Below are 23,872 nucleotides of genomic sequence, written 5' to 3'. Positions count from 1 at the left end.
TGGTCGTTATGCCAGGGTGCTCAGGTACACAGCACACCTTGCCTCACATGGGGAATGTTGCCTTTCAGAGCAGCAGACATCTCCTTTATCATGACTAAAGGCTTATTCAACTACACAGCCAATTCACCACAGTACTGGGTTCTACCCAGAAAAAAAGACAAACAGCCTTAGGGAAATGCTAAATAATACAATATCAACTAAACAGCATATAAAGCATGATACAATCAAATCAAATCAAATTGTATTAGCCACATGCGCCGAATACAACAGGTGTAGACCTTACATTGAAATGCTTACTTACGAGCCCTAAACCAACAATGCAGTTTAAAAAAATACGGATAACAATAAGAAACAAGAAATAAAAGTAACAAGTAATTAAAGAGCAGCAGTAAAATAACAATTACGAGACTATATACAGGGGCTACCGGTACAGAGTCAATGTGCGGTGGCACCGGTTAGTTGAGGTAATATGTACATGTAGGTAGAGTTATTAAAGTGACTATGTATAGATGATAACAACAGAGAGTAGTAGTGGTGTAAAATAGAGGGGGGAGGGGGATGCAAATAGTCTGGATAGCCATTTGATTAGATGTTCAGGAATTTTAGTAAGCTGTTACTAATCTGTATTTGTGGTTTGTCATTCAGTTTGGGGTGTAGTTGGTAATGTGTGATGACTATAGAGAAAGCTGTGGGAGTCTATTTAGCTGTGGGAGTCTATTTGGAGAGACTGAAAGGGCCTTTCAGTCTCTCTCGCTGGTTGGGTGTTTGGTTTGGGTAGTCTGGGGTAGATTCCAGCACTGCTCTGCGTAATGCGCTGGGTGCCTCCCAGTATCTCCCAGTACCTCCAAGTGCCTCCCAGTACCTCCCAGTACCTCCCAGTGCCCCCCAGAAACCTCCCAATGCCTCCCAGAAGCCTCCCAGTAGCCTCCCAGTGCCTCCCAGTGCGTCCCAAAAGCGTCCCAGAAGTGTCCCAGTGCCTCCCAGTACCTCCCGGTGCCTCCCACAAGCCTCCCAGCACCTCTCAGAACCTCCCAGTGCCTCCCAGAGCCTCCCAGAACCTCCCAGAACCTCCTAGTCCCCCTGCATTTAGATTGTTGACCCATAAACTGGCTGCAGGGAAACACAGAGTTACACTGGCAGCTGGGATAGAGGGAGAGCACCATTCCCAAATCCTAATCTGAAGTATCAGCCTGTACTGCCTTACCACTGAAGACCTTACAGTACCCAGTACAGTGTGTATGTAGGTTTGACAGTGCATACACATGTACACATGATGTAGAATATCTTTATATACACTTGTCAAAATTATGTTTTAAAATAGATGGCTTCATCATCCTTCCATACATGGGTGAAAAATAAAACATTTCGATTTTTCATCAACAATTTTCCCAATCGCTTTGGACAATCGCTTTGGACATAATTCACTGCGAGAGACACACATCATAGCAGCCGTTTGTTGAAATTGCCTGTGGTTAAATCACTTGTCAGAAGCTGTGAGAAGTGATTGGAAAATACCTCATCAGAGCGAGTGGAGGCCCTGCAATTGTCTCCGTGTCCCTTTTCATCTCCCTAAAATGAATAAGAGTCATTATGGGCTAAGCTGATATGGTCTGAGGGGGATCATCTCCTAATTATACCACTGTAATTTCAGAGTTAATTATCTCGCTCACGTCTCTCTTCGTGTCAGCTTGTTCCTACCGCAATCTCAACTCTCCTCAACCCTGGCTCACAGGGTGAAGTGGAGGCTCAGGATCCTACCTGACTGACTGGGGTGGGAGGTGGAGGCTCAGGATCCTACCTGACTGACTGGGGTGGGAGGTGGAGGCTCAGGATCCTACCTGACTGACTGGGGGGAGGTGGAGACTACATCAAGGTGAGTCTGATGAAAGTCATCCTGTCAGACTGCAGCAGTGTATGCTACCAATGTCTGGCAGTTTAATAAGTAAAAATGACAAACCCATAGGTCCAGTCAAAACTCCCTGAAGGTGACTGTTGGTTGGCTGGATCCATTTAGCTGGTATCATTGCATTTCTGATTGAGTATTTTGGCTCACAACATTAATGCGTTATGCATGAGTTCCACAACAGGCCTAAGCAACAGCATCACTCGGCCTGTGTGTGTCATATATTCAGCTCATATAAAGTGTTGATGTGAATATGCAGTTTCTAGAGAAACGGTGTTAAACTGCCTTTCTTTTCATGGTCCCAAGAATATAGTCATTTGAATGTTGTAAATGTGCTCTCCTATATGAGCACAGCTCTTAAACAAGACTCTCCAATGTGTTCATTGATAATTGGCAGTAGCATTGCAGCGGGGCACTACATCAACCTCTCCACGGCAATCCTGCCTGCTGAGTGACAGATGCTAATTAGCTATTGTCAGGCACAGAGAATAATCCTCTCTCTCACTCCTGGCTGTCAGAGTGAAACTCATTTGACTCTCCTGGTGCATTATTACATTTCTTCATTATAAATTACAGTATTTTTGTGTGGCAGAATTGAAGATTTGAATGGAATAGAATTAACCTCTCCTTTTGCAAACCTATTCAACAGCTATTTACCTTAGCCCACCCCACTTTCCACCCCAAATTCAATATACGTTTGACAAATGCATCGACTGGCTGCACTTGATATGAACATGCCTTTGGTTATTTTATCTCAAAACAGTGGCCAAATAACATAAGTATTAGTTCTGTGCCGCTGAGTGACTGGTGTAATTTTTCTTTGTTTGTAAGCCATGCCCAGTGCTATTCACTGTACACTCCATATTCTCTTCTGTCTCTTTTCTTTTGTCTAGAAAGCCCCTCTTATGTAGCAGTCATCCAGAACGCTTTCAGAGTGTGAAAATAGAGAGAAAGCTATAATGCTGTGCACAAAACCGAAGTGCCTCTGGCTAATTTCAACAGTGAAATCTTGTTGGCATTGATAGGTTTTTCAATACTGTTTTTGTGCGCTCAAAGCTCCAATAACAAACAATGAAAATAATAAACTACTGTGGAATACATGCAATGGTGTTTTATCTCATTGTAAATGTCCTGGTAGCCATCCCATAACTAAACAAATCAAGGGGATATTCTACAGATCCTGGTGTTGCAGACAGTGCCTGTCCAAGATAGAAAAGGCATGTGGGATACAGAATGCCAATATGAATAAATGTTACAATGTTACATTTATAGAAGCCGTTCCATATCTAAACAATCGAAGCAGATACGCCACAGTTCTATATGTGCCATCTGCCTGTCATCCTCAACATGTCAGAATAACCATGATGTAGTTATCAGCATGTCCTATGAAAGACTATACCACCACCACCTGCATTGTATTATAAACCATCAATTATTTTCTTGTGGTGAAATCTCTGTGTTAGTTTTGGAATGTTTTTTTTCTTCCCTTTGTGTTTTTCCCTTAGCTCTTTTCATTTCTGGCATCATCTGTTTGTGTGGAGCCAGAGAGAACATTCCCCAGCAGAAATAATGACCACATAGATGGAGAGGCTTTGAAGAACAGAATCACAGAAATCCTGCCACTGGATCCAGGGGAATTGATAATGATAGTGTTTTCTGCGGGATGACGGGATGACGGGATTAGTCATAGACTGAGGAGGAGAAAAGGGCCCAAACATTCTGTCCCTCCTAATTCTTGTAGCGTGAACGTACCGCTGAGCTCCATGGGAGCTGCTGGTGTGAGTACAGCCAAGCCAGGCCTCATTAAACGCTCTCAGGCTGATCTGAGGATGGTTGTGGCTGCTGTCTGAGGCTGGCTGTGGCCGTGCTGGGAGCCAATGCACCCTGGGGTGCACATACACCAGCCCTGCCATCCTACAGCCTCCTGCAGTCTGAACACACAGAGCATCATAGGCCCCAAACACTGGACACCAATCAGCATTCAGGATTAGACCCACCTGTTGTATAAAGTTGAAATATGTTTGAATAGCCTACTTAGAACAAACTAGAATACACATCTACAGAATCTTCCATACAAAATGAAAAGTTGCAATATCAAAGGAGTATGGAATTAATGGAAGAATTGTAAGATGCTACCTCCCTTACTATCACTGTTACATCAAATTAGAAAAATAAACTAATTAGCGCTCAATAACCCCCCCCCCCCCCCTCCCGCCCAGAGTATGAAAAGGAACCAGCAGAGACTGTGACCTTTTAGTGAACATGGGGGATAAAACAAAGTTTTATCAGTAGTAATGGGCCATCTGGATGCTGCTGCATCCACACTGTCCAGCTACTCAACCACCTGAAGGAACCATCCATCTACTATCTGTTGACAAGGTGAAGGTGTGAAGCATCACTGCTGTCACTCACCCATCTGGGCCAGTCATATACCGGCAATCAGACACACGCTTCCAAAGCCTGCTCCCATTTGCCAGCTGTCCATACATCTCACAAAGTGAAAGTTCTGTCAAAAGTTAGTGTTTATGGACTGTCCACCCCAAATCATGGCCGAATTTGTGTTTTGCTCATTCTTGCTGATAGAGGAAAACAGTCCTAATAAATTCTTGCAATGCATGATCCTGGTGCAATAATTTCCTGTTTGAAATACACATTTGCTATTTGTCACCAGCACCACATTTATAGAGGGATGAATGGAGGAGACCAAAGGAAGGAAAAATGGATAGACAGACTCTAGACTGAGAGAAAAAGAGGTCTGGAAGTGTTTATCAGCACGTTACTATTCAGTGTCGTCCAGCTCATATGAATGGGCCTCACACACCCTTCGGCCTGACAGCCAGAGACACACATTGCCTCTGAGCAGCAGTCAGACGCCACCGGCAGAATATAGCTACATGTACACTGTTTGTCATTTCCCCGATTGTGAGTTGTGTGTCCCAGATGGATCCCACCTGACGTGCTCCGGCTTCTCCGACCTCCCGCTTTGTCCTGCTGCTGTGGAGGAGTGCTCCCTGCTGGATCCAGAGGGAAATGCCTTCCCCTTCCCACTGTGAAGAAAATCTCCTGGGCTAACTGCATACAAACACTGTACTGACTGCTGCTAATGTGAAAAGACTCTGGAGGACACTACAGATTTAACGGATTGTAGATGCCAATATGGTGACTTAGAACTCTGACAGCGAGGGAAAAGAGAGAACATTTTGTATATCAGATTAATTCCAATGTATTATTAGAATGTAGACAGTGAAAGTTCTCAAATGCCTATGCTAAATACAGTATTTAACAGAGAATGAATATGCTTATATTGTCTTGGCCGAGAAAAGATGATGGAGGCGTATGTTGCTAAAATTATGAAAGGCAGCCTGAAAATAAAGAGATGGGATTGACCCAGAGAAAAGAGGAGGATGGAGCAGATCCATGTTCTTTCTGTTTGTCCCTCCCTCCCTCCCTCCCTGTAAACGCTACGCTCATGTCACACCTGCCTGGTCCCTGCTGTAGCCCATCAGAGTGTGAAAACAGTTAGCATGGGAGGATCTGTCTGTCTGTCTATCTGTCTGTCTGTGGGAGGTGTGGGGATAGGGGCCTTTCGAAGGCTGTGGCATGGGGCGTGACAAAAGCCTTATCTCCCCGCTCCCGGTGTAAGGCCAGAGACCTGTCAGGACCTATCATCCACTTGTCTCCGCCCTGCCTCCTACGACAGCCCTGGATACAGAGGCGCTGTCACATGCTGGATGCACTGGAGGAGAAACGCAGCCAAAGCCAGCCTACACTTCAGGAGTAGGAGACTGAGCCTGACATTTCACAGAATTCAGCATCAAGACATTTTCCTTTTTTTCAAATCAGGGGAAAATATGTTGCCTTGAGTCTATCAACGCTGAGAGATTGGAACCTGTTTCAGAATAACTGCCTTTAACTCCATGGTATGGTATGGTATGGTATGGTATGGTATGGTATGGTATGGTATGGTATGGTATGCTTCCTCCTGCTCTAAATATTTTACCCATTTCTGGTTGGAAATATATTACTGGACACAGGAACCATCAATCATGGAGTGGGCGACAACAGTACCCATATGTAAAAATGTATACACTCATGACTGTAAGTCATTTGCTAAATGGCATATATTTTATATATATTATATTATAAACTGAGTGTACAAAACATTAAGAACAGCTTCCTAACATTGAGTACCCCCTTTTGCCCTCAGATCAGCCTCAATTCGTCGGGGCATGGACCCTACAAGGTGTCGAAAGCGTTCCACAGTGATGCTGGCCAATGTTGACTCCAATGCTTCCCACAGTTGTATCAAGTTGGCTGGATGTCCTTTGAGTGGTGGACCATTCTTGATACACACAGGAAACTGTTGAGCGTGAAAAACCCAGCAGCATTGCAGTTCATGACACAAACCGGTGCTCCTGGCACCTACTAACATACCCCGTTCAAAGGCACTTACATTTTTGGTCTTGCCCATTCATCCTCTGAATAGCACATATACACAATCCATGTCTCAATTGTCTCAAGGCGTAAAGCTTCTTCTTTAACCGGTCCCCTCCCCTTCATCTACACTGATTGAAGTGGATTTAACAAGTGACATCAATAAAGGATCATAGATTTCACCTAGATTCACATGGTAAGTCTATATCATGGAAAGAGCAGGTGTTCATAAAGTTTTGTACACTCAGTGTATATCATTATATCAGGTTGCAGCTGCACTAACTTCCCTGACTAGAAAACAGTATTACTCAAAAAGGCTCATTGCACTCCACAACAGAACACCCAGAAGTGGCTATCACATCTTAGCATATTACTTTTGTTTTTCAGTCTCAGCCTTGTGTAATCTTAATCTTCTCAGTGATAAATACACCTGCCTAGAGTGATAAAGAATAGTTCTTTATATGGTTTCAAATCAAAGAACAGGGGCTTATTCAAACTAAAGCTATTATCAGTGGTGGAAAAAGTACCCAATTGTCATACTTGAGTGAAAGTAAAAATACCTTAATAGAAAATCACTCAAGTAAAAGTGAAAGTCACCCAGTAAAATACAACTTGAGTAAAGTGTAAAATTATTTGCTTTTACATATGCTTAAGTATCAAAAGTAAATGTATTAATCATTTTGAATCCCTTATATTATTAAGCAAACCAGACGGCATAATTTTCTTGTATTTATTTATTTATTTATTTACGGATAGCCAGGGGCACACTCCAACACTCAGCATTTACAAGCGAAGCATTTGTGTTTAGTGAGTCCGCCAGATCAGAGGCAGTAGGGATGACCAGGGATAAGTGCATGAATTGGACCATTTTCTGTCCTGCTAAGCATTCAAAATGTAACTAGTACTTTTGGGTGTCAGGGAAAATGTATGTAGTAAAAAGTAAATAATTTTCTTTAGGAACGTAGTGAAGTAAAAGTAAAAGTTGTAAAAAATATTAATAGTGAAGTCAAGTACAGATACTAAAAAAAACTATGTAAGTAGTTATACATGACTGCGCTTACTAAACAGGAGCCAACCGAAGGGCTTTTTTCACTAATGAAAATGATTGACACTTTCAAAACATTGGATCCCATCCCACCAAGGAGGCGTTCAGTCAGATGATGTGGAATGTAAAAGAGCCAGTTTAAGTCCCATTGATGTGCATATAAAGACTCAGTCATTGTTTCTTCTTCAAAGAGATAAGATATCTGATGGCTGAGAATTACACAAGCATCAAGTCATTAGGGAGGGGAGACTTCATAGTAATCAAAATACATTAGCAGACAAGCTTCTGACATCAGCTCTAAAATAGCTCCTGTGCAAATTGATTTTGACGGTGTGAGTTATGGCCTGATTTACTCAATGGATGAGTCATAGAGGATTTAGCACATTCAGTGAAAACTTAATTTATTACTTGGGTAAAAGACTTGCTAACTAACCGCACAGGTAAGCGTCTATTCTATACTAGCAGAAACTACTCACAATTTAGGTAAGGGACTGACTCTTGAGTCGAGATGAGACAGACCTTTGTTTGGTTGAATGTGGGATAAAGGAAGAGCCCTGCTCTCAGCTATCATGTTGGCTTATCGGAAACATGGCCCATTTGTCTGGAGAAAAAACCTAAATCAATACTTTAATTTCAGTTTTCAATTAGGAGAGTGTTAGCTCTGATGTTTAACATGGCCCCCTCTGCTAGCCCATCAGCAGTAGTGCACATCGGAAATGACTGTCACTGCATACTCTACTATCTACATTACATTACATTTGAGTCATTTATTTTTTAGTCTCCGTCCAAATGGGGAGCACAAAGGTAAGTAATACAGATTAACAGTTTAATTATAACATACACAGACCTTGGTAGTAGCAAATCTAATGGTAACTCATTTGTTTTCTAGTTTAGGGAACAAGGATGTTTTGTTGTTCAAATTCACATTTAGACCACTCTTTGTGATGCCATGGTGAGTATGGAATGGATAATGGGCTTCAGTTGATTCTACACTGAACAAAAATATAAACGCAACATACAACAATTTCAAAGATTTTACTGAGTAACAGCTCATATGTGGAAATCAATCAATTTAAATATATTCATTAGGCCATAATCTATGGATTTCACATGACTGGGAATACAGATATGCATCTGTTGGTCACAGATACCTTTAAAAAAGTAGGGGCGTGGATAAGATCTTACACAAGTCAGTATCTTGTGTAACCACCATTTGTCTCGTGCAGCGCGACACATGATCTCCTTCGCATAGAGGTGATCAGGCTTGTGGCCTGTGGAATGTTGTTCCACACCTCTTCAATGGCTGTGCGACGTTGCTGCATATTGAAGGGAACTGGAACACGCATTCATACATGTTGAGCATCCCAAACAAGCTCAATGGGTGACATGTCTGGTGAGTATGCAATCTATGGAAGAACTGGGACATTTTCAGCTTCCAGGAATTGTGTACAGATCTTTGTGACCGTGGGGCTGTGCATTATCATGCTGAAACATAAAGTGATGGAGGCGGATAAATGGCACGACAATGGACCTCAGGATCTCGTCACGTTATCTAATGTGCATTCAAATTGCCATCGATAAAATGCAATTGTGTTCTTTGTCTGTAGCTTATGCCTGCCCATACCATAACCCCACTGTCACCATGGGGCACTCTGTTCACAACGTTGATATCAGCAAACCGCTCGCCCACATGACGCCATACACACAGTCTGCCATCTGCCCGGTACAGCTGAAACCGGGATTCATCCGTGAAGAGCACATTTCTCCAGCGTGGCAGTGGCCATCGAAGGTGAGCATTTGCCCACAGAAGTCGTTTACGACACCAGTAGGCAAATTATAAATAATATTTTTGTGCATATGGAACATTTCTGGGTTCTTTTATTTCAGCTCATGAAACATGGGACAAACACTTCACATGATGCATTTATATTTTTGCCCAGTATATTATGCTTACACACACATACACACGAAAGAGAGAGGCAAGGCATCTAGCAAGAAGTTGGCAGCTCAATAAAGGAAAGCTAATCCAACATGCCACATTGAAGATGTGTATAGTCCTTCAGAAAGCAACTATATTGACTGTGTGTATTTCAGACATGCCAAGAAAGTTGGACCCATTTGAGAGAACCAGAGACAAAGGAAAGCTTGGTAGAGTGCCAGTCTGCCAGAAGAGAATAAATGAGAAGGTCTCCTCAGTTTTATTGTGCTCAACGACTGAAAACAAACGTCTTTTAACAGAGCGATATAAACCAAATAAAACATTCTCTATAAAATGCTTCATTACATTACCAGACTTTATTTGAGATTTCTTAAATGCCTTTACCATGTGTTCAAAACCGCAGCACATTGAGTTCAGCCCAAACACTATTTTGACTAATAAAATCACCTACGATAATGAAATATTACTCCAGGCACATTTTCATGTGTTGTCATACATTTTTCCCATGCATGTATTAATGAGAGTAGAGGCAGTGTGGGCCAGGGGAAGGGGAGGGAGGGGACTGGCAGGGGAAGAGGGGCTCTGGAGTGCTGGGTTCAATTGACAAGGCCTTCAGTGACAACAGGGAAAGGGGCAGGGAGATGGAGAGAGAGCAGCGGGCGAAAGAAGAGGCCATCTCAGGTCTCTCTCGCTCAATGCAGCCTGTTTTTAGTCTGACCAAAACTAGGTCAGTCTCTGGGATAGAGAAATTACAGATTAAATGGCTCTGCCAAAGTTTTAGAGAAAGAGAGGAAGAGAGAAAGAGGGGGGAGAGAGAGAGGGCTCTCTGTGCTCAGTATAATTGGCATATATCTCTTGCAAAAGTTGCATTGCTTAAGTTCATGTCATGACTGCTCAATGTGCAACAAACCATTTTTGGAACAAGGCTAATTGTGTTGGACTAGGTCTGTGCCAGGGCTCCACCATGTGGTCAAAATAGAGAAACTCCCATGGGCTCTCTTCAAATAAATGACATACAGTAGCTACTGTATATACCAGTGGTACTGAAATATGTCCTGCACAAGTCCCTATATATGTAGGTGTAGTGAATCAAACTAAATCATTACTTTGATACATAATCCTCTTTGTTCCTGTATGGAACAAAATGCTTCCAGGAGAAAGCACCACCACTACCGATCTGCTGTCTTTTGGGGGATGGTTTTCCTTTATCTCCTTCTCCATGGTTCTTTGTCAGGTTTCCTTTGGGCAAGAAACTGAATCAATCAATCAAATAAATTAGACATTTCCGCTTCACAATAACAGCGCTTACAGTTGACCGGGGAAGCTCTAGCAGGGCAGACATTTGCCAAACTGACTTGTTGGAAGGTGGCATCCTATGACAGTGCCACGTTGAAATTCACTGAGCTTTTCAGTAAGGCCATTCTACTGCCAATGTTTGTCTATGGAGATCGCATGGCTGTGTGCTTGATTTTATACACCTATCAGCAATGGGTGTGGCTGAAATAACCGAATCCACTAATTTGAAGGGGTGTCCACATACTTTTGTATATATAGTGTATCATATATAGTGTATCATTCAGCTACTGTTCTTGGAAGAAATATGACTACAAATGCTTAACTTTCACGATCCTTTTTGGCCAATCGACAGCCATCAACATATATGTAATGCTTAAACTAAATTAAACATTAGCAGAGTAAGATCCACCTTTATTTATTGAAACTGCTTGCATACAAAATATATCGCACTATAACCAAACAATGTCAACATAAAACCCAATCTATTTCGCTAATATGTACAAAGAAAATATTGCCCAAAGTGCAGTAACATACAAGGTCATTCTACCTTGGTCCAGTATCTACAATATTTCTGGTTGCAGTTTTGCTTCCAAACCAAACTGCCTACAATGTGTGCAAGAAGAAATGTTTTACAGTTAGTTAGTTAAAGAACTAGAAAACAGTCTGTTTGGCAACACGGAGATATTGCTTGTCCTTGACAAGAGTAGACTGAACTGCAGCATCTTATTAGATCATTCAAATACCAGGAGGAAACCATTTATGCCCCTAGCAGGGTTAGATAAAGTCCCAGATGGCTGAGTAAACCATTTATGCCCCTGGCAGGGTTAGATAAATTCCCAGATGGTTGAGTAAACCATTTATGCCCCTGGCAGGGTTAGATAAAGTCCCAGATGGTTGAGTAAACCATTTATGCCCCTGGCAGGGTTAGATAAAGTCGCAGATGGCTGAGTAAACCATTTATGCCCCTGGCAGGGTTAGATAAAGTCCCAGATGGTTGAGTAAACAATTTATGCCCCTGGCAGGGTAAGATAAAGTCCCAGATGGCTGAGTAAACAATTTATGCCCCTGGCAGGGTTAGATAAAGTCCCAGATGGTTGGTGCCATTCTGAAGAGAATGGCCCACATTGCTCAGGCAGTTCATAACAACCTCATCAAACTTCTCTTCAAGTCTGAACCCCTCAGCTGGACTAAACCCACCATTTCATTTTTTTTAACTTTTTTGCTGCTATTAGTACAAAATACTAATATAATAAAATCTATCTATGTAATTTCATCATCTTAGTCAGACTGGGCCAGTTCAATTGTTGACTGTCAACGCTGGGGAGAGCAGTGGCTGTTAGCCTGCTGAAATACTATTTTGTTAATTGGACATGAGCAAAATTACAGCGAGACAAGAGGCTGACAGCTGTTGACTGATGCCCATTACCTGTACACCATTCAACATTGCAATTTAGAGTAAACAAGAAAACCCCAAAATAAATTAAAACAAGACACTAGCTATATCCTCACAGTAGTTTTTTTTAAAGAATCAACTGTAAACTAAGGTTTTAATGCACAAGCACTGATCCGATATAAGACAAACAGTTATAACATGGGACTAAACTTCATCCTCTGTACGGTGAAGGTACAGGAGACTCTGTTAGCTATAGGGTATCTAAACTTGGTAATATTGTTGACAGCATTCATGTGATTCACCTGCCGAAGAAATCTTATCACATAGTTTATTATAGTTCATATTATTTAGTAGTTGCAGATAACACAAATAAAATGATGAAGTGCACATTTGAAGTTCAATCCAAAACAATAGCAAATTATTTTAACAAATTAGATATACAGTATGCTACCCACTTTATAATTTACAATCTAATGACCAATTGTCAATATCATATGAACAACATGTTAGGTTTGGAGAGAGGTGTGCCACTCTTTTCATTGACACTATGAAATAAAAAACCAACAGGAAAGTGATTGTTGGTAAATGCATGGTGAAAGGACCATGTTCTCAATATCTCCCCCCAGTTTGACATAGTTCATGTTAAAAGGTCCATAGAAGTGATTCTGTCATAAGATACTGTTCAGTGTCTAGACAATGACACTAGTAGTCTACATTAAATGTAGCCATGGTGTGAAATGACAAAATAATCTGAGACCTTGAATCAAAATCCACACAAACCCAGTGTGCCCGTGGAAAGATTGATATTGAGTTCATTGTCGTTCCCCTTTTTCCAAAAAAGAAATGCTATATCACTAGCTAGAAAAAGTCAATCATCATCATCCCTATTCAAGCAATATTCAGCACAAGGAAACAGAAACAAAGTGACAACTCAGATTGCTGACTTCCCCGATGTGGAAACCTATGATAATAATGAACATGCATTGCAAGGTTAAAAAGACAGTTCTCATTTTTTAGATGGTGAGCTGTGTGTTCACTACACACAAGTAAAATCCATTACCGTTTTCCCAATGTCGTCTTCTTCCCTGATTTCAATTTCTATTTGTGATACTATCCACAGGAGATAAAGGCACAGATCAGACAGGAGGGGGGTTCTTTTTATGTTATGTTTTTTTGTTGCTAATGATGCAGCTGTGACCTCACATGATAATGAGTTCTATATTCCACTGTGACACAGGGCTCCATAAACACATGCCATGAGAGAGAGAAGGCAGGAAGGACCAAACAATCCAACCCTCTATCCGGAGAAAAGGCGAGTACATGAACAAGCGATAGAAAACCATATCCTTTAAGAAATACAGATTCATCAGGTTGGCCCCTCTTTGTTTTAAACACATTCTCTTTCCACAGCTTTTAAATCATCTGATAGGTAGTTGTCAACAATGTCAATAAGAAAAAGACTGCAGTCGCCGTTTGCCTTCTCCTGTTAACCCCTAAAACCCTAGATGGCTCCTTCCCTGTACACAGTAACCCACCCAACACCCCATCCACCTGCCGCTGGAGTTGGTTTATCCAAAGTGTGCTTCATTTTAGCCCTGACCTGCTCCTCTTTGGCCTAACGTGTCTCTAATGAAGAAGCTTCTGGATTGATGGTGTGGTGAGAGAGATGAGGGTGCCTTCAGTCGGCCGCGTCTATGACACCCCGTTCACCATCGCCAGGCTTATGGCGGTGGCTTCACCACCAGGGCTTTCCTGGTTATCCTTCTTGATAGGTCGCTCTTTTATGGGTCTCTGTCGGTTGGCTCCAGGGCCGGGTCCATCACCTGCGGGGCCTCTGGCTGCAGCATGAACACTCCTCTCATTGTTACCGTCCACTCTGATCTGTGGGACCAGAGACAGGAGGACACTGTATGAGAAGGTAAATTACATTGGGGATATGCAGGACTATTAAGTACAGTCACTTAGAGTTAGATGCAATTCTATCCAATGTTGTCACCCGAGAGCGCTATCACTTTACGTTTGTGTGTGACCATTAAAATCGGCACCAGTATAAATTGCGGTTCGGCCGTGTGGTGCAAAAGTCCAGAGGCGTGGGAGCTGGGACTGTCGTTCCCGCATCTCCCCAATTTGAATAAAACATAAGCCTCTGTCAGAGGTCAATGACTAAGTTGCTAAATGTGTCATGATATGTCATAAAATATGACCAAATGACAAAATCAAGTTCCTACAAAGGGCAAACGTTATGATTATGTACATTTCTCCTCTGAGATCTAGTTGATATAAAAGAGGGTACAGGGTGGTCCTGTTGTGGCATGGAAACAGGTATTCCAAAAGGGACACGGTCAGGAACAAAGAAAAGCTTGGGTGTCTTAATTACACCGATTCTGTTGTAAAACTTTTTGCAACAGAAACCATTTGCAACGAAAACAAGTTTGTATTGGAAAAATTCCGGTAGGTCTCCCTGTTCCGTTACTCGGTCTTCAGTTTGGTTCTTTAAAAGGAAACGGTTTCCGTTGCAAGACATGATGCGTCTGGAATTCCTCACCTGCAAAGAATCTTCCAGAGGCCTCAGCTTAGGGTCTCTGGTATTCCGTGAGCGTGACTCAGTCCACTGGATGTCTTCAGCTACTTAGGAACCAGAGAGACAGACAGGATTAAAACTCAAAATGTTATCATGGCAGGATGAAATCATTACTCTGACTCAAACAGTAGTACATAAAACCCTAAGGCAATGAATGCATTTATCTACAGACAGAGACACTAGGCCCTCGTACAGCAGGGTATTATAGTAAGAATGTTCCATTTACAGGCAAGCTTGAATAAGGTTAGTGCAGACCTTTGAAGCCTCCTCCTCTTCCTCTCCCTCCCCGCCCGCGAGGCCCTCCTCTCTTGCGTGTATCGGGTCGTTTGGGGAAGCCCCCAGTCAGCTCATCAGTGGGGGCCAGAGACCAGTCACTTAGCTCGTCCTTGTGGTCCGACTCAGTCTCAGAGGCATTGGAAGCCTCAGAGTTGGTGCCTGGTAAGAGGGATAGAGGTTATTCTGCAAACCAGGAACTAAATGGAGTTCAGCTTACAGAGTTCTTCTTGTAGACACAGTTCGTTTCACTCAGTTGCCAACGGTGATATGAGCCACTATGTTCATACACACTTAGTGAAATACATACTACTGTTCCATCTGTCCCATACATACCTGAGGCTAAAGAGGGACCACCGCGTCGGCCACGGCCTCCTCCCCTGACGAATGGCTTCCCTCCTCTCTGGGAGCCCATGCCCATCATCCCCAGGCCGCCGTTGTCTACGATGAAGGTCTTGTTGTCAGGCCGTCCAGTCCCTGGGCCCCCCCTGGGGCCCCCTCCTCCAATCTGCCTCAGCTGCTCGTCTATCTGCAGTCGCTCCATACGGAGCTGGTCCACTTCCTATAGGGACACGGTGTATGTATTCAACGTACTTCTTTAGAAGTCACTCCTACCTCTAATAGTGAAAGTTAAGTTGAATCTGCCATTCTGATTAAGCAACCCATCAATGTGTAGACTAACTGCTGCTTTAAGTATTCAACTGTAAGAGGCTTTGGGTCAAAGCATCTGCCAAGCGGCATACATCTCAACATCAATGAAAGCATCAATTCTGTTGCAGATTTTATTAGAGCAATAGGGGCAAGCGCCTAACCTTCAGATAGTTGAGATGATAGTCCAACAGTACTTTAGCATTGGAGATGCTCTCCTTTGTCCCCACAAAGACAAACGGCACCATGCCCTGTAAGAGAAATAAACAGACGGGATCTAATGAGGACCGAGTGGCTGCAGAGTCCTCACTAGTTAAAGATGCATTATACAGGTTTTTTACACTTTTGAGCCGGTAGTTTTGAAAGCAGCGCTCAAGCTAAAACAGGTGGCTGAAAATTGTGCACAACGTCACGTGTATCACATGGCTGCTGTCCAGCCCTGCAGGTGTGCGCACAAAGAGGAAAACAACTGTTAGGTGTGCATGCGGTGTACACTTGCTTGGGCTCATCCTGCAACCTCATTGGACAATACTGGGCTGACCTGATCCCAGCTCCCACTTGAACCTTGCAACCTCAATGGACATGATTCCACTTGCCAATCAACATTGTCCATCAGTTCAGGTTGTTGTAGTCTACAAGCCAGCGAACTAGTGAGCGACAGGGATTTGTCCAATGTGATGTAATTTAGAATCCAACATTGGAAAATATACTTCTATGTTTTCATCAAATACCCTTAGAAGTCCTGTAGCCTACTGCCGACCCTTGAGTGCTGACGTAGTGCACAAAAGTTGTTTTTGCTTTATTTTTCACGTTCCAAATAAAAATCTGAAGTTCAATGTGTTTCCAATTGCATTTTCAACTCTACCAATAGTTTTGTCACAGACACTGTTAAATAGCAAATGTGCCTACTATGCTCTTGGCACATGCGATCTAGCCAACAGTTTGCAGATACAGTGATGATCTGAACCCCGCCCTGTGCAACTGGGTCCTGGACTTCCTGACGGGTCGCCCCCAGGTGGTGAAGTTAGGAAACAACACCACTATGCTGATCCTCAACACAAGGGACCCACAGCCCCCTCCTGTTCCCCGTTCACCCATGACTGCATGGCCACGCACACCTCCAACTCAATCATCAAGTTTGCAGATGACACAGTAGTAGGCCTGATTACCAACAATAACAAGTCAGCCTACAGGGAGAAGGTGAGGGCTCTGGCAGAGTGGTGCCAGGAAAATAACCTCTCCCTCAACGTCAACAAAACAAAGGAGCTGATCGTGGACTTCAGGAGACAACAGAGAGAGCACACCCCCATCCACATTGACGGGACCACAGCGGAGAAGGTGAAAAGATGCACAATTGAGAGCATCCTCTAGGGCTGAATCACCGCCTGGTACGGCAACTGCAACACCCGCAGAGCTCTCCAGAGGGTGTTGCGGTCTGCCCAACGCATAACCGGGCTCAATGGGTGATACACTCTGCCCCTGCCCACTTTTCGTCAATTCAAGCCACTTACCTCGTCCAATGGAGGTGGCTTCTTGTTGTTCTCTGCCTCAATCCGAACTCTAACAACACCAGATTTATCCACCACTTCTTGGATCAGCTTCCCATTTTTCCCAATGACTTTCCCTGGCGAAGGAGATGTGGTATTAGAATAGGAAACAATGATAACATGAAGACAATGAGTTGATGACTTTTCAAACAACACATTTTATGTTCTACTTTACCCACTAAATTCCTTGGTACTTTGATGACATCTTCAGAAAACTCCAAGAAGCTCCTAGCCTTGCGGACAGCCTCTTGGTCCTGCAATTGAATCATACCCAGAGGAGATAAAATACATGCACGTCTTTCACTAGTATGACCAAGTAAATATACCTTGTGAGTAAAGAGGTTTATGAGCATTCATTATATTTGTGCTAGTGGTGAGGTGCAGTGTAGTAAGCGCCCTACCTCTCCATAGATGTGGAAGGTGCAGGTCTCTTCATCCAGGTCTATGGTGGTGACCCCAGGTACTTTCCTGGCCTGCTGGATGTTGGCACCGTGGGTCCCAATGGCCAGCCCCATCAGATCATCCCGGACCACAAACTGTTCATGGAACCTGGACGCCAGCTGCCGAGAGCTCTGCACACAAACCATAACCCACGCATGGCTTAGCCATAGTTCTCCTCACGCAGAGAGATAGCCTATTGGAGGTTAACAAGGCTAACATGGCTTAGCCTTCATTTGAGAGTGTGTTTAAACTGTAAGTACTTCCAGTTGGCGGCTAGCCTCCTCATTCCTCTGCATTAGGGACAGCTTGGTGCGCAGGCTCCGGAAATGCATGTCGCTCAGCATCTGCACCCTTTTGGATGTAACCTCATTCACGGACTAAAACAAGAGGACTGATATGATGAAACAATATCTAACATTGGCTGAGTTATGAAACTTTGAGAAGCCAGAAAAATAATCAAACGTACCAGAATAACAAGCTGCTTTTTGTCTGAGTCATAAGTGACATTGAATGCTCCCAAAGCCTTCTTAAAATCTTTATGCGAGTCTTTTAAACACCTAAGAACAAAAAACACAGTTCCCCACCATAGAAAGTCACATCAGCATCAAATCAACATTTACATTACATTTACATTTAAGTCATTTAGCAGACGCTCTTATCCAGAGCGACTTACAAGTACATACATTCATATATATATATATATATATATTTTTTTTTTTGTACTGGCCCCCCGTGGGAATCGAACCCACAACCCTGGCGTTGCAAGCGCCATGCTCTACCAACTGAGCCACACGGGGCCCCTATGGAAGTCACACATGGAAGCAATGACAACATACAACAATTACCTTACTTAAAAAAAGCCTTGAATAGGCCCACTTACATTTGCCGCAAGTCCTCTGGGACATCCAGATGAATTTTCAGGAAGGAGTTTTTTGTAGCTGGCTTGTTTGGATTCACAGGTCGTAACCTCTCTAATGTGACTATTTCATTTAGCGTGGCATCACAAGCGGTATACTCTATGACATAAAACTGAGAGGAAAGAAGATACTGTGTTATACGGATCATCATTAAAATATTACAGTTGCTACATAATAATAAACAAATGTAAACTCTCGCTCAAACAGCTGCATTGGTCTTACCTCACCCTTCACCATCCGAACTGTCGCCAGCCACCAGCCACATGGTTCTTTGTCATTGGCCCTAGAATAAACCTGTCGATAATTGATTAAGTACATTTTGTTGAGTTCTTCTCACTGATATGCATTTAAACTGGCCATTGTTTGCGGTACACATTAACCGAAAACCTGCAAATAACCAAAAAGAAAGAACAACAGCAGTTCCCTTCTGCTTTCAAAAAAAGTCTAACCATCGAGCAGCTATTGTATAATCTAGCCTACTAGATCTCAGCAAAGTATTAGGCTTAATTGACATTGACTAGTGGGAAGGGAAGTCCTTATCCATTACTTACAGCACATACCTCAACTTCATCACTCTCGTTTATCTCTTTCTGAAAACCTGTGGGTGGAGGAAATCGAACATCATGGAAGGGAATTTGACGTTCTGGCTGCCAACTGAAAGAATAGAAATAAACAAATGAAACCAGGGTACGTCGCAAAGGGAAATTAAACAACTGAACAAGTGTGCACATGCACTATAGTTCAATTAAATGAGAAACAAAGTGTTATTTGCAAGAACAACTAGCTAATTAGTTATAGCAAATGCATTGACATGTAATACATAGTGGTTAATGGGGCTCTCATGTCTGGGTCTGACTCAAAGTAGCCTAACGTTACTGTTGTTAATTAACTAGCTAACGTTACTTAGCTAACTGAATAGTCTACGATTCATTTGGAAAGTGAGCTAATTTGCTTGCTGACTGGATTATGTTGCCGGGGAGCTAGTTAACTAGCAACTCACTTGTTTTCAAAGGAGACAGTGACAGAACTTTCATGAACATCCTTCAAATAGGCCTAAAAGGAGAAAATGGTTGAGAAAATACAATACATTTTTAGGCAAAGGAAAACAGTCATTAGCCAAGAGGTAAAAGCCTAAAGATGAATCTCGTTGACTGCTGCTAGCTAGATAACAAGCAAGGCTAATTATCTAGAACAAATGCCACCAACAACACGAAACTATATACTCATTATGGCCTATTTTTTTGGAAACAACTGTAGCTAGATAACTAGGATGCTACTGTAGCTAGCTAACGTTACCTAGCATTGGTTGGCTGTCTGTGGCTAGAAGCAGGCTGTACTGTCTGTCTTGTATGGGCCTGACGTTAAACCTAGCTAGATAGATTAGCTAGCCGGTAAATAGCTCACTGAATGATACATTGCAATAAATAAATCATCAAAATACTTTTAGAAACATTAAAACTAGCAGTTAGCTACCAACCCACCTTGTAAAAAGCTCCACTCGTCCCCCTGACTTCAACCGCTAGCTCGTCCATGACGCCTATGCTAAGCTAGCTAATGTAATGCTAACTTAGCTGGTTTGCTAAAAACACTGGGTGCGTGCAAAGCTCTGGTCCAGGATCCCCCAGTAACGTCGTTTCCCTGTTGTATCTCTTTAATATTTCGATTTGCAAAGTTGCAGTTGAAGATTTCTAAAGAAATGAAAGCGAAACTTTTAAATGACGCTAGAATACACAGTAAACCGCTCTTGCAATGCACGCATTGATGTAAACATAAGAGCCTCCCTTTCCCTCGTCACGTGACAAGGTCAACTTTTAATAATGTCCACTCAGTTTCATTTCATTGGTTTCTCATCAGGAATGAGTGGTTCAGTGATCACTGTGCATTGGATTAATCGTCATAGTTAAAAAGGTTGATGAAAAATTATATATATATATGTATATATATATATATATATATATATATTCTTGAGGGGTGGGTGGTGGCCAGTCCAGATGAGGACTCCCCTCATAGCCTGGTTCCTCTAAGTTTCTTCCTAGGTTCTGGCCTTTCTAGGGAGTTGTTCCTAGCCACTGTGCTTCTACACCTGCATTGCTTGCTGTTTGGCGTTTTAGGCTATGTTTCTGTACAGCACTTTGTGACATCAACTCAACGTCAACAGTGAAGAGGCGACTCCGGGATGCTGGCCTTCTAGGCAGAGTTGCTCTGGCCAATGTCTGTGTTCTTTTGCCCATCTTAATATTTTTTATTGGCTAATCTGAGATATGGCTTTTTCTTTGCAACTCTGCCTAGAAGGCCAGCATCTCGGAGTCGCCTCTTCACTGTTGACGTTGAGACTGGTGTTTTGCGGGTACTATTTAATGAAGCTGCCAGTTGAGGACTTGTGAGGCGTCTGTTTCTCAAACTAGACACTCTAATGTACTTGTCCTCTTGCTCAGTTGTGCACCAGGGCCTCTCACTCCTCTTTCTATTCTGGTTAGAGCCAGAGTGCGCTGTTCTGTGAATGAAGTAGTACACAGCGTTGTACAAGATCTTCAGTTTCTTGGCAATTTCTCGCATGGAATAGCTTTCATTTCTCAGAACTAGAACAGATGGACTAGTTTCAGAAGAAAGGTATTTTTTTTCTGGCCATTTTGAGCCTGTAATCGAACCCACAAGTGCTGATGCTCCAGATACTCAACTAGTCAAAAAAAGCCAGTTTTATTGCTTCTTTATTCAGAACAACTGTTTTCAGCTGTGCTAACATAATTGCAAAAGGGTTTTCTAATGATCAATTCACTTTTTAAAATGATAAACTTGGATTAGCTAACACAATGTGCCATTGGAACACAGGAGTGATGGTTGCTGATAATGGGTCTCTGTATGCCGATGTAGATATTCCATTAAAAATCAGCCATTTCCAGCTACAATAGTCATTTACAACATTAACAATGTCTACACTGTATTTCTAATCAATTTGATGTTATTTTAATGGACAAAAAATGGCTTTTCTTTCAATAACAAGGACATTTCTAAGTGACCCCACACGTTTGAACGATAGCACACACACACACACACACACACACACACACACACACACACACACACACACACACACACACACACACACACACACACACACACACACACACAGTACCAGTCAAAAGTTTGGACACACCTACTCATTCAAGGGTTTTTCTTTATTTTTACTATGTTCTACATTGAAGAATAATAGGAAAGACATCAAAACTATGAAATAACACATGGAATCATGTAGCAAACAAAAAAGTGTTAAACAAATCAACGTATATTTTATGTTTGACATTCTTCCAAGTAGCTATTCTTTGCCTTGAAAACAGATTTGCACACTCTTGGAATTCTCTCAACCAGCTTCATCTGGAATGCTTTTTCAACAGTCTTGAAGGAGTTCCCACATATGCTGAGCACTTGTTGGCTGCTTTTCCTTCACTCTGTGGTCCAACTGATCCTAAACCATCTCAATTGGTTTGAGGTTCGGGTGATTGTGGAGGCCAGGTCATCTGATGCAGCACTCATTTTGGTCAAATAGCCCTTACACAACCTAGGGCTCCCGAGTGGCACAGCGGTCTAAGGCACTGCATCTCAGTGCTAGAGGCATCACTACAGACACCCTGGTTCGATTCCAGCCTGTATCACATCCGGCCTTGATTGGGAGTCCCATAGGGCGGCGCACAATTGGCCCAGTGTCTTCCAGTTTTGGCCGGTGTAGGCCGTCATTGTAAATAATAATTTGTTCTTAACTGACCTGCCTAGTTAAATAAAGGTTAAAATAAAAAGCATGGAGGTGTTTTGGTTCATTGTCCTGTTAAAAACAAATGACAGTCCCACTAAGCGCAAACCACATGGGATGGCAGATCACTGCAGAATGCTGTGGTAGCCATGCAGGATAAGTGTGCCTTGAATGAAAAATAAATCAGATTTTTCACAGCAAAGCACCCACACACCATCATACCTCCTCCTCCATGCTTCACGGTGGGAACCACACACGCAGAGATCATCCGTTCACCTACTCTGCGTCTCACAAAGACACGGCGGTTGGTACCAAAAATCTCAAATTTGGACTCATCAGACCAAAGGACAGATTTCCAACAGTCTAATGTCAATTGCTCGTGTTTTTTGGCCCAAGCAAGTCTCTTCTTATTATTGGTGTCCTTTAGTAGTGGTTTCTTTGCAGCAATTTGACCATGAAGGCCTGATTCACGCAGTCTCTGAACAGTTGATGTTGAGATGTGTCTGTTACTTGAACTCTGTGAAGCATTTATTTGGGCTGCAATTTCTGAGGCAGGTAACTCTTATGAACTTGTCCTCTGCCGCAGAGGTAACTCTAGGTCTTCCTTTCCTGTGGCGGTCCTCATGAGAGCCAGTTTCATCATAGCGCTTGATGGGTTTTGCAACTGCACTTGAAGAAACTTTTAAAGGTCTTTTTTTCCGCATTGACTGACCTTTCATGTCTTAAAGTAATGATGGACTCTCATTTCTATTTGCTTATTTGAGCTGTTCTTGCCATAATATGGACTTGGTCTTTTACCAAATAGGGCTACCTTCTGTATACCACCCTTACCTTGTCACAACACAACTGATTGGCTCAAACGTATTAAGAAGGAAAGACATTTCACAAATGAACTTTTAACAAGGCACACCTGTTAATTGAAATGCATTCCAGGTGAATACCTCATGAAGCTGGTAGAGAGAATACCAAGAGTGTGCAAAGCTGTCATCAAGGCAAAGGGTGGCTACTTTGAAGAACATATTTCCTGGAAAAATAATATGAATGCTGAGTTTGGTGGTGTTGTTAAGTTTAAAGAATTTATGTCCATCGTACATCCCCATACACACATTCATGATGTCCCCAATATGCAACATTTAATGTAATGTAATGAAACCTAAATTTGAGACATGACAAATTTGCCTATGAGCTGTTTAATTTGCTGCGGTTTCAGTAGACAGTAGATCGAAACAGACTGTATCTAGTTGGCATAAATATGCAGGCTGCCAGCAGCGTTAATACGTTTGTGTGGGGCTACAAATCACTTCCAGTTTGGGGAGTCTTGTGGAATGGATTCATTTTACACTGCCACAGGAGGCTCTAAAATATATCTAAGTCAAGGCATTGTTGGAGAAATTGCGTTATAAATCCAGGTAGAATGTTTTTATACAAAAAATGTATCCCTTTTTGCTATTGGCCTACCTGTTATAGATTAATAGTCTGGGTTTATTTTGCTAGTCAACAGCAATTCAAAGAATGGTTGTGATACAATACTTTCTCAACAATGCATAGTCTGAAATGATAGGTGTATAGTTAATATTTTTTTTCTGTTTTTTCTGTTTATGGCATCAGTTACTCTTTGCATTTTCATTCATGTGTCAAACTATAAGCTGTAAAACAAATATATATATTATTGTCATATACACCAGATAGGTGCAGTGAAATGTGCAGGTT

At 42.4% G+C, this 23,872-nt stretch overlaps 1 protein-coding gene across 4 annotated transcripts; it reads right to left on the bottom strand.

Moving 5' to 3' along the window:
- Positions 1-11,016: 11,016 nt before the first annotated feature.
- LOC120062499 (synaptic functional regulator FMR1-like) lies at positions 11,017-20,197 on the bottom strand. Of its 4 annotated transcripts, none has more exons than XM_039012512.1 (15): positions 19,899-20,197; positions 19,418-19,470; positions 18,969-19,071; positions 18,640-18,711; positions 18,381-18,529; positions 17,967-18,057; positions 17,761-17,877; positions 17,461-17,631; positions 17,235-17,313; positions 17,024-17,136; positions 15,677-15,763; positions 15,201-15,426; positions 14,847-15,026; positions 14,556-14,638; positions 11,017-13,891 (listed from the first exon to the last, which is right to left on the bottom strand). In XM_039012512.1, the coding sequence occupies exons 1-15, from the start codon at positions 19,947-19,949 to the stop codon at positions 13,703-13,705; spliced, it is 1,764 nt and encodes a 587-aa protein (XP_038868440.1). In that variant the 5' UTR covers positions 19,950-20,197; the 3' UTR covers positions 11,017-13,702. The 4 variants fall into 4 exon arrangements, with proteins under 4 accessions (XP_038868440.1, XP_038868441.1, XP_038868443.1 ...); XM_039012513.1 differs by having other exon boundaries at positions 14,556-14,635; XM_039012515.1 differs by having other exon boundaries at positions 18,978-19,071.
- Positions 20,198-23,872: the final 3,675 nt, after the last annotated feature.

Source organism: Salvelinus namaycush, chromosome 17, assembly GCF_016432855.1.
Source record: "Salvelinus namaycush isolate Seneca chromosome 17, SaNama_1.0, whole genome shotgun sequence".
Taxonomy (NCBI): Eukaryota; Metazoa; Chordata; class Actinopteri; order Salmoniformes; family Salmonidae; genus Salvelinus; species Salvelinus namaycush.
The sequence above is the reverse complement of the archived record's forward strand: the minus strand, read 5'-3'. Positions and strand labels throughout refer to the sequence as shown.

Coding starts and splice junctions, on each gene's coding strand:
- LOC120062499 (XM_039012512.1), bottom strand. CDS start 19,949: ATGGACGAGCTAGCGGTTGAAGTCAGGGGGACGAGTGGAGCTTTTTAC. Junction 17,878..17,966: donor AAAAGCAGCTTGTTATTCTG/GTACGTTTGATT, acceptor CTCTTGTTTTAG/TCCGTGAATGAGGTTACATC. Junction 14,639..14,846: donor AAGAGGAGGAGGCTTCAAAG/GTCTGCACTAAC, acceptor CTGGTTCCTAAG/TAGCTGAAGACATCCAGTGG.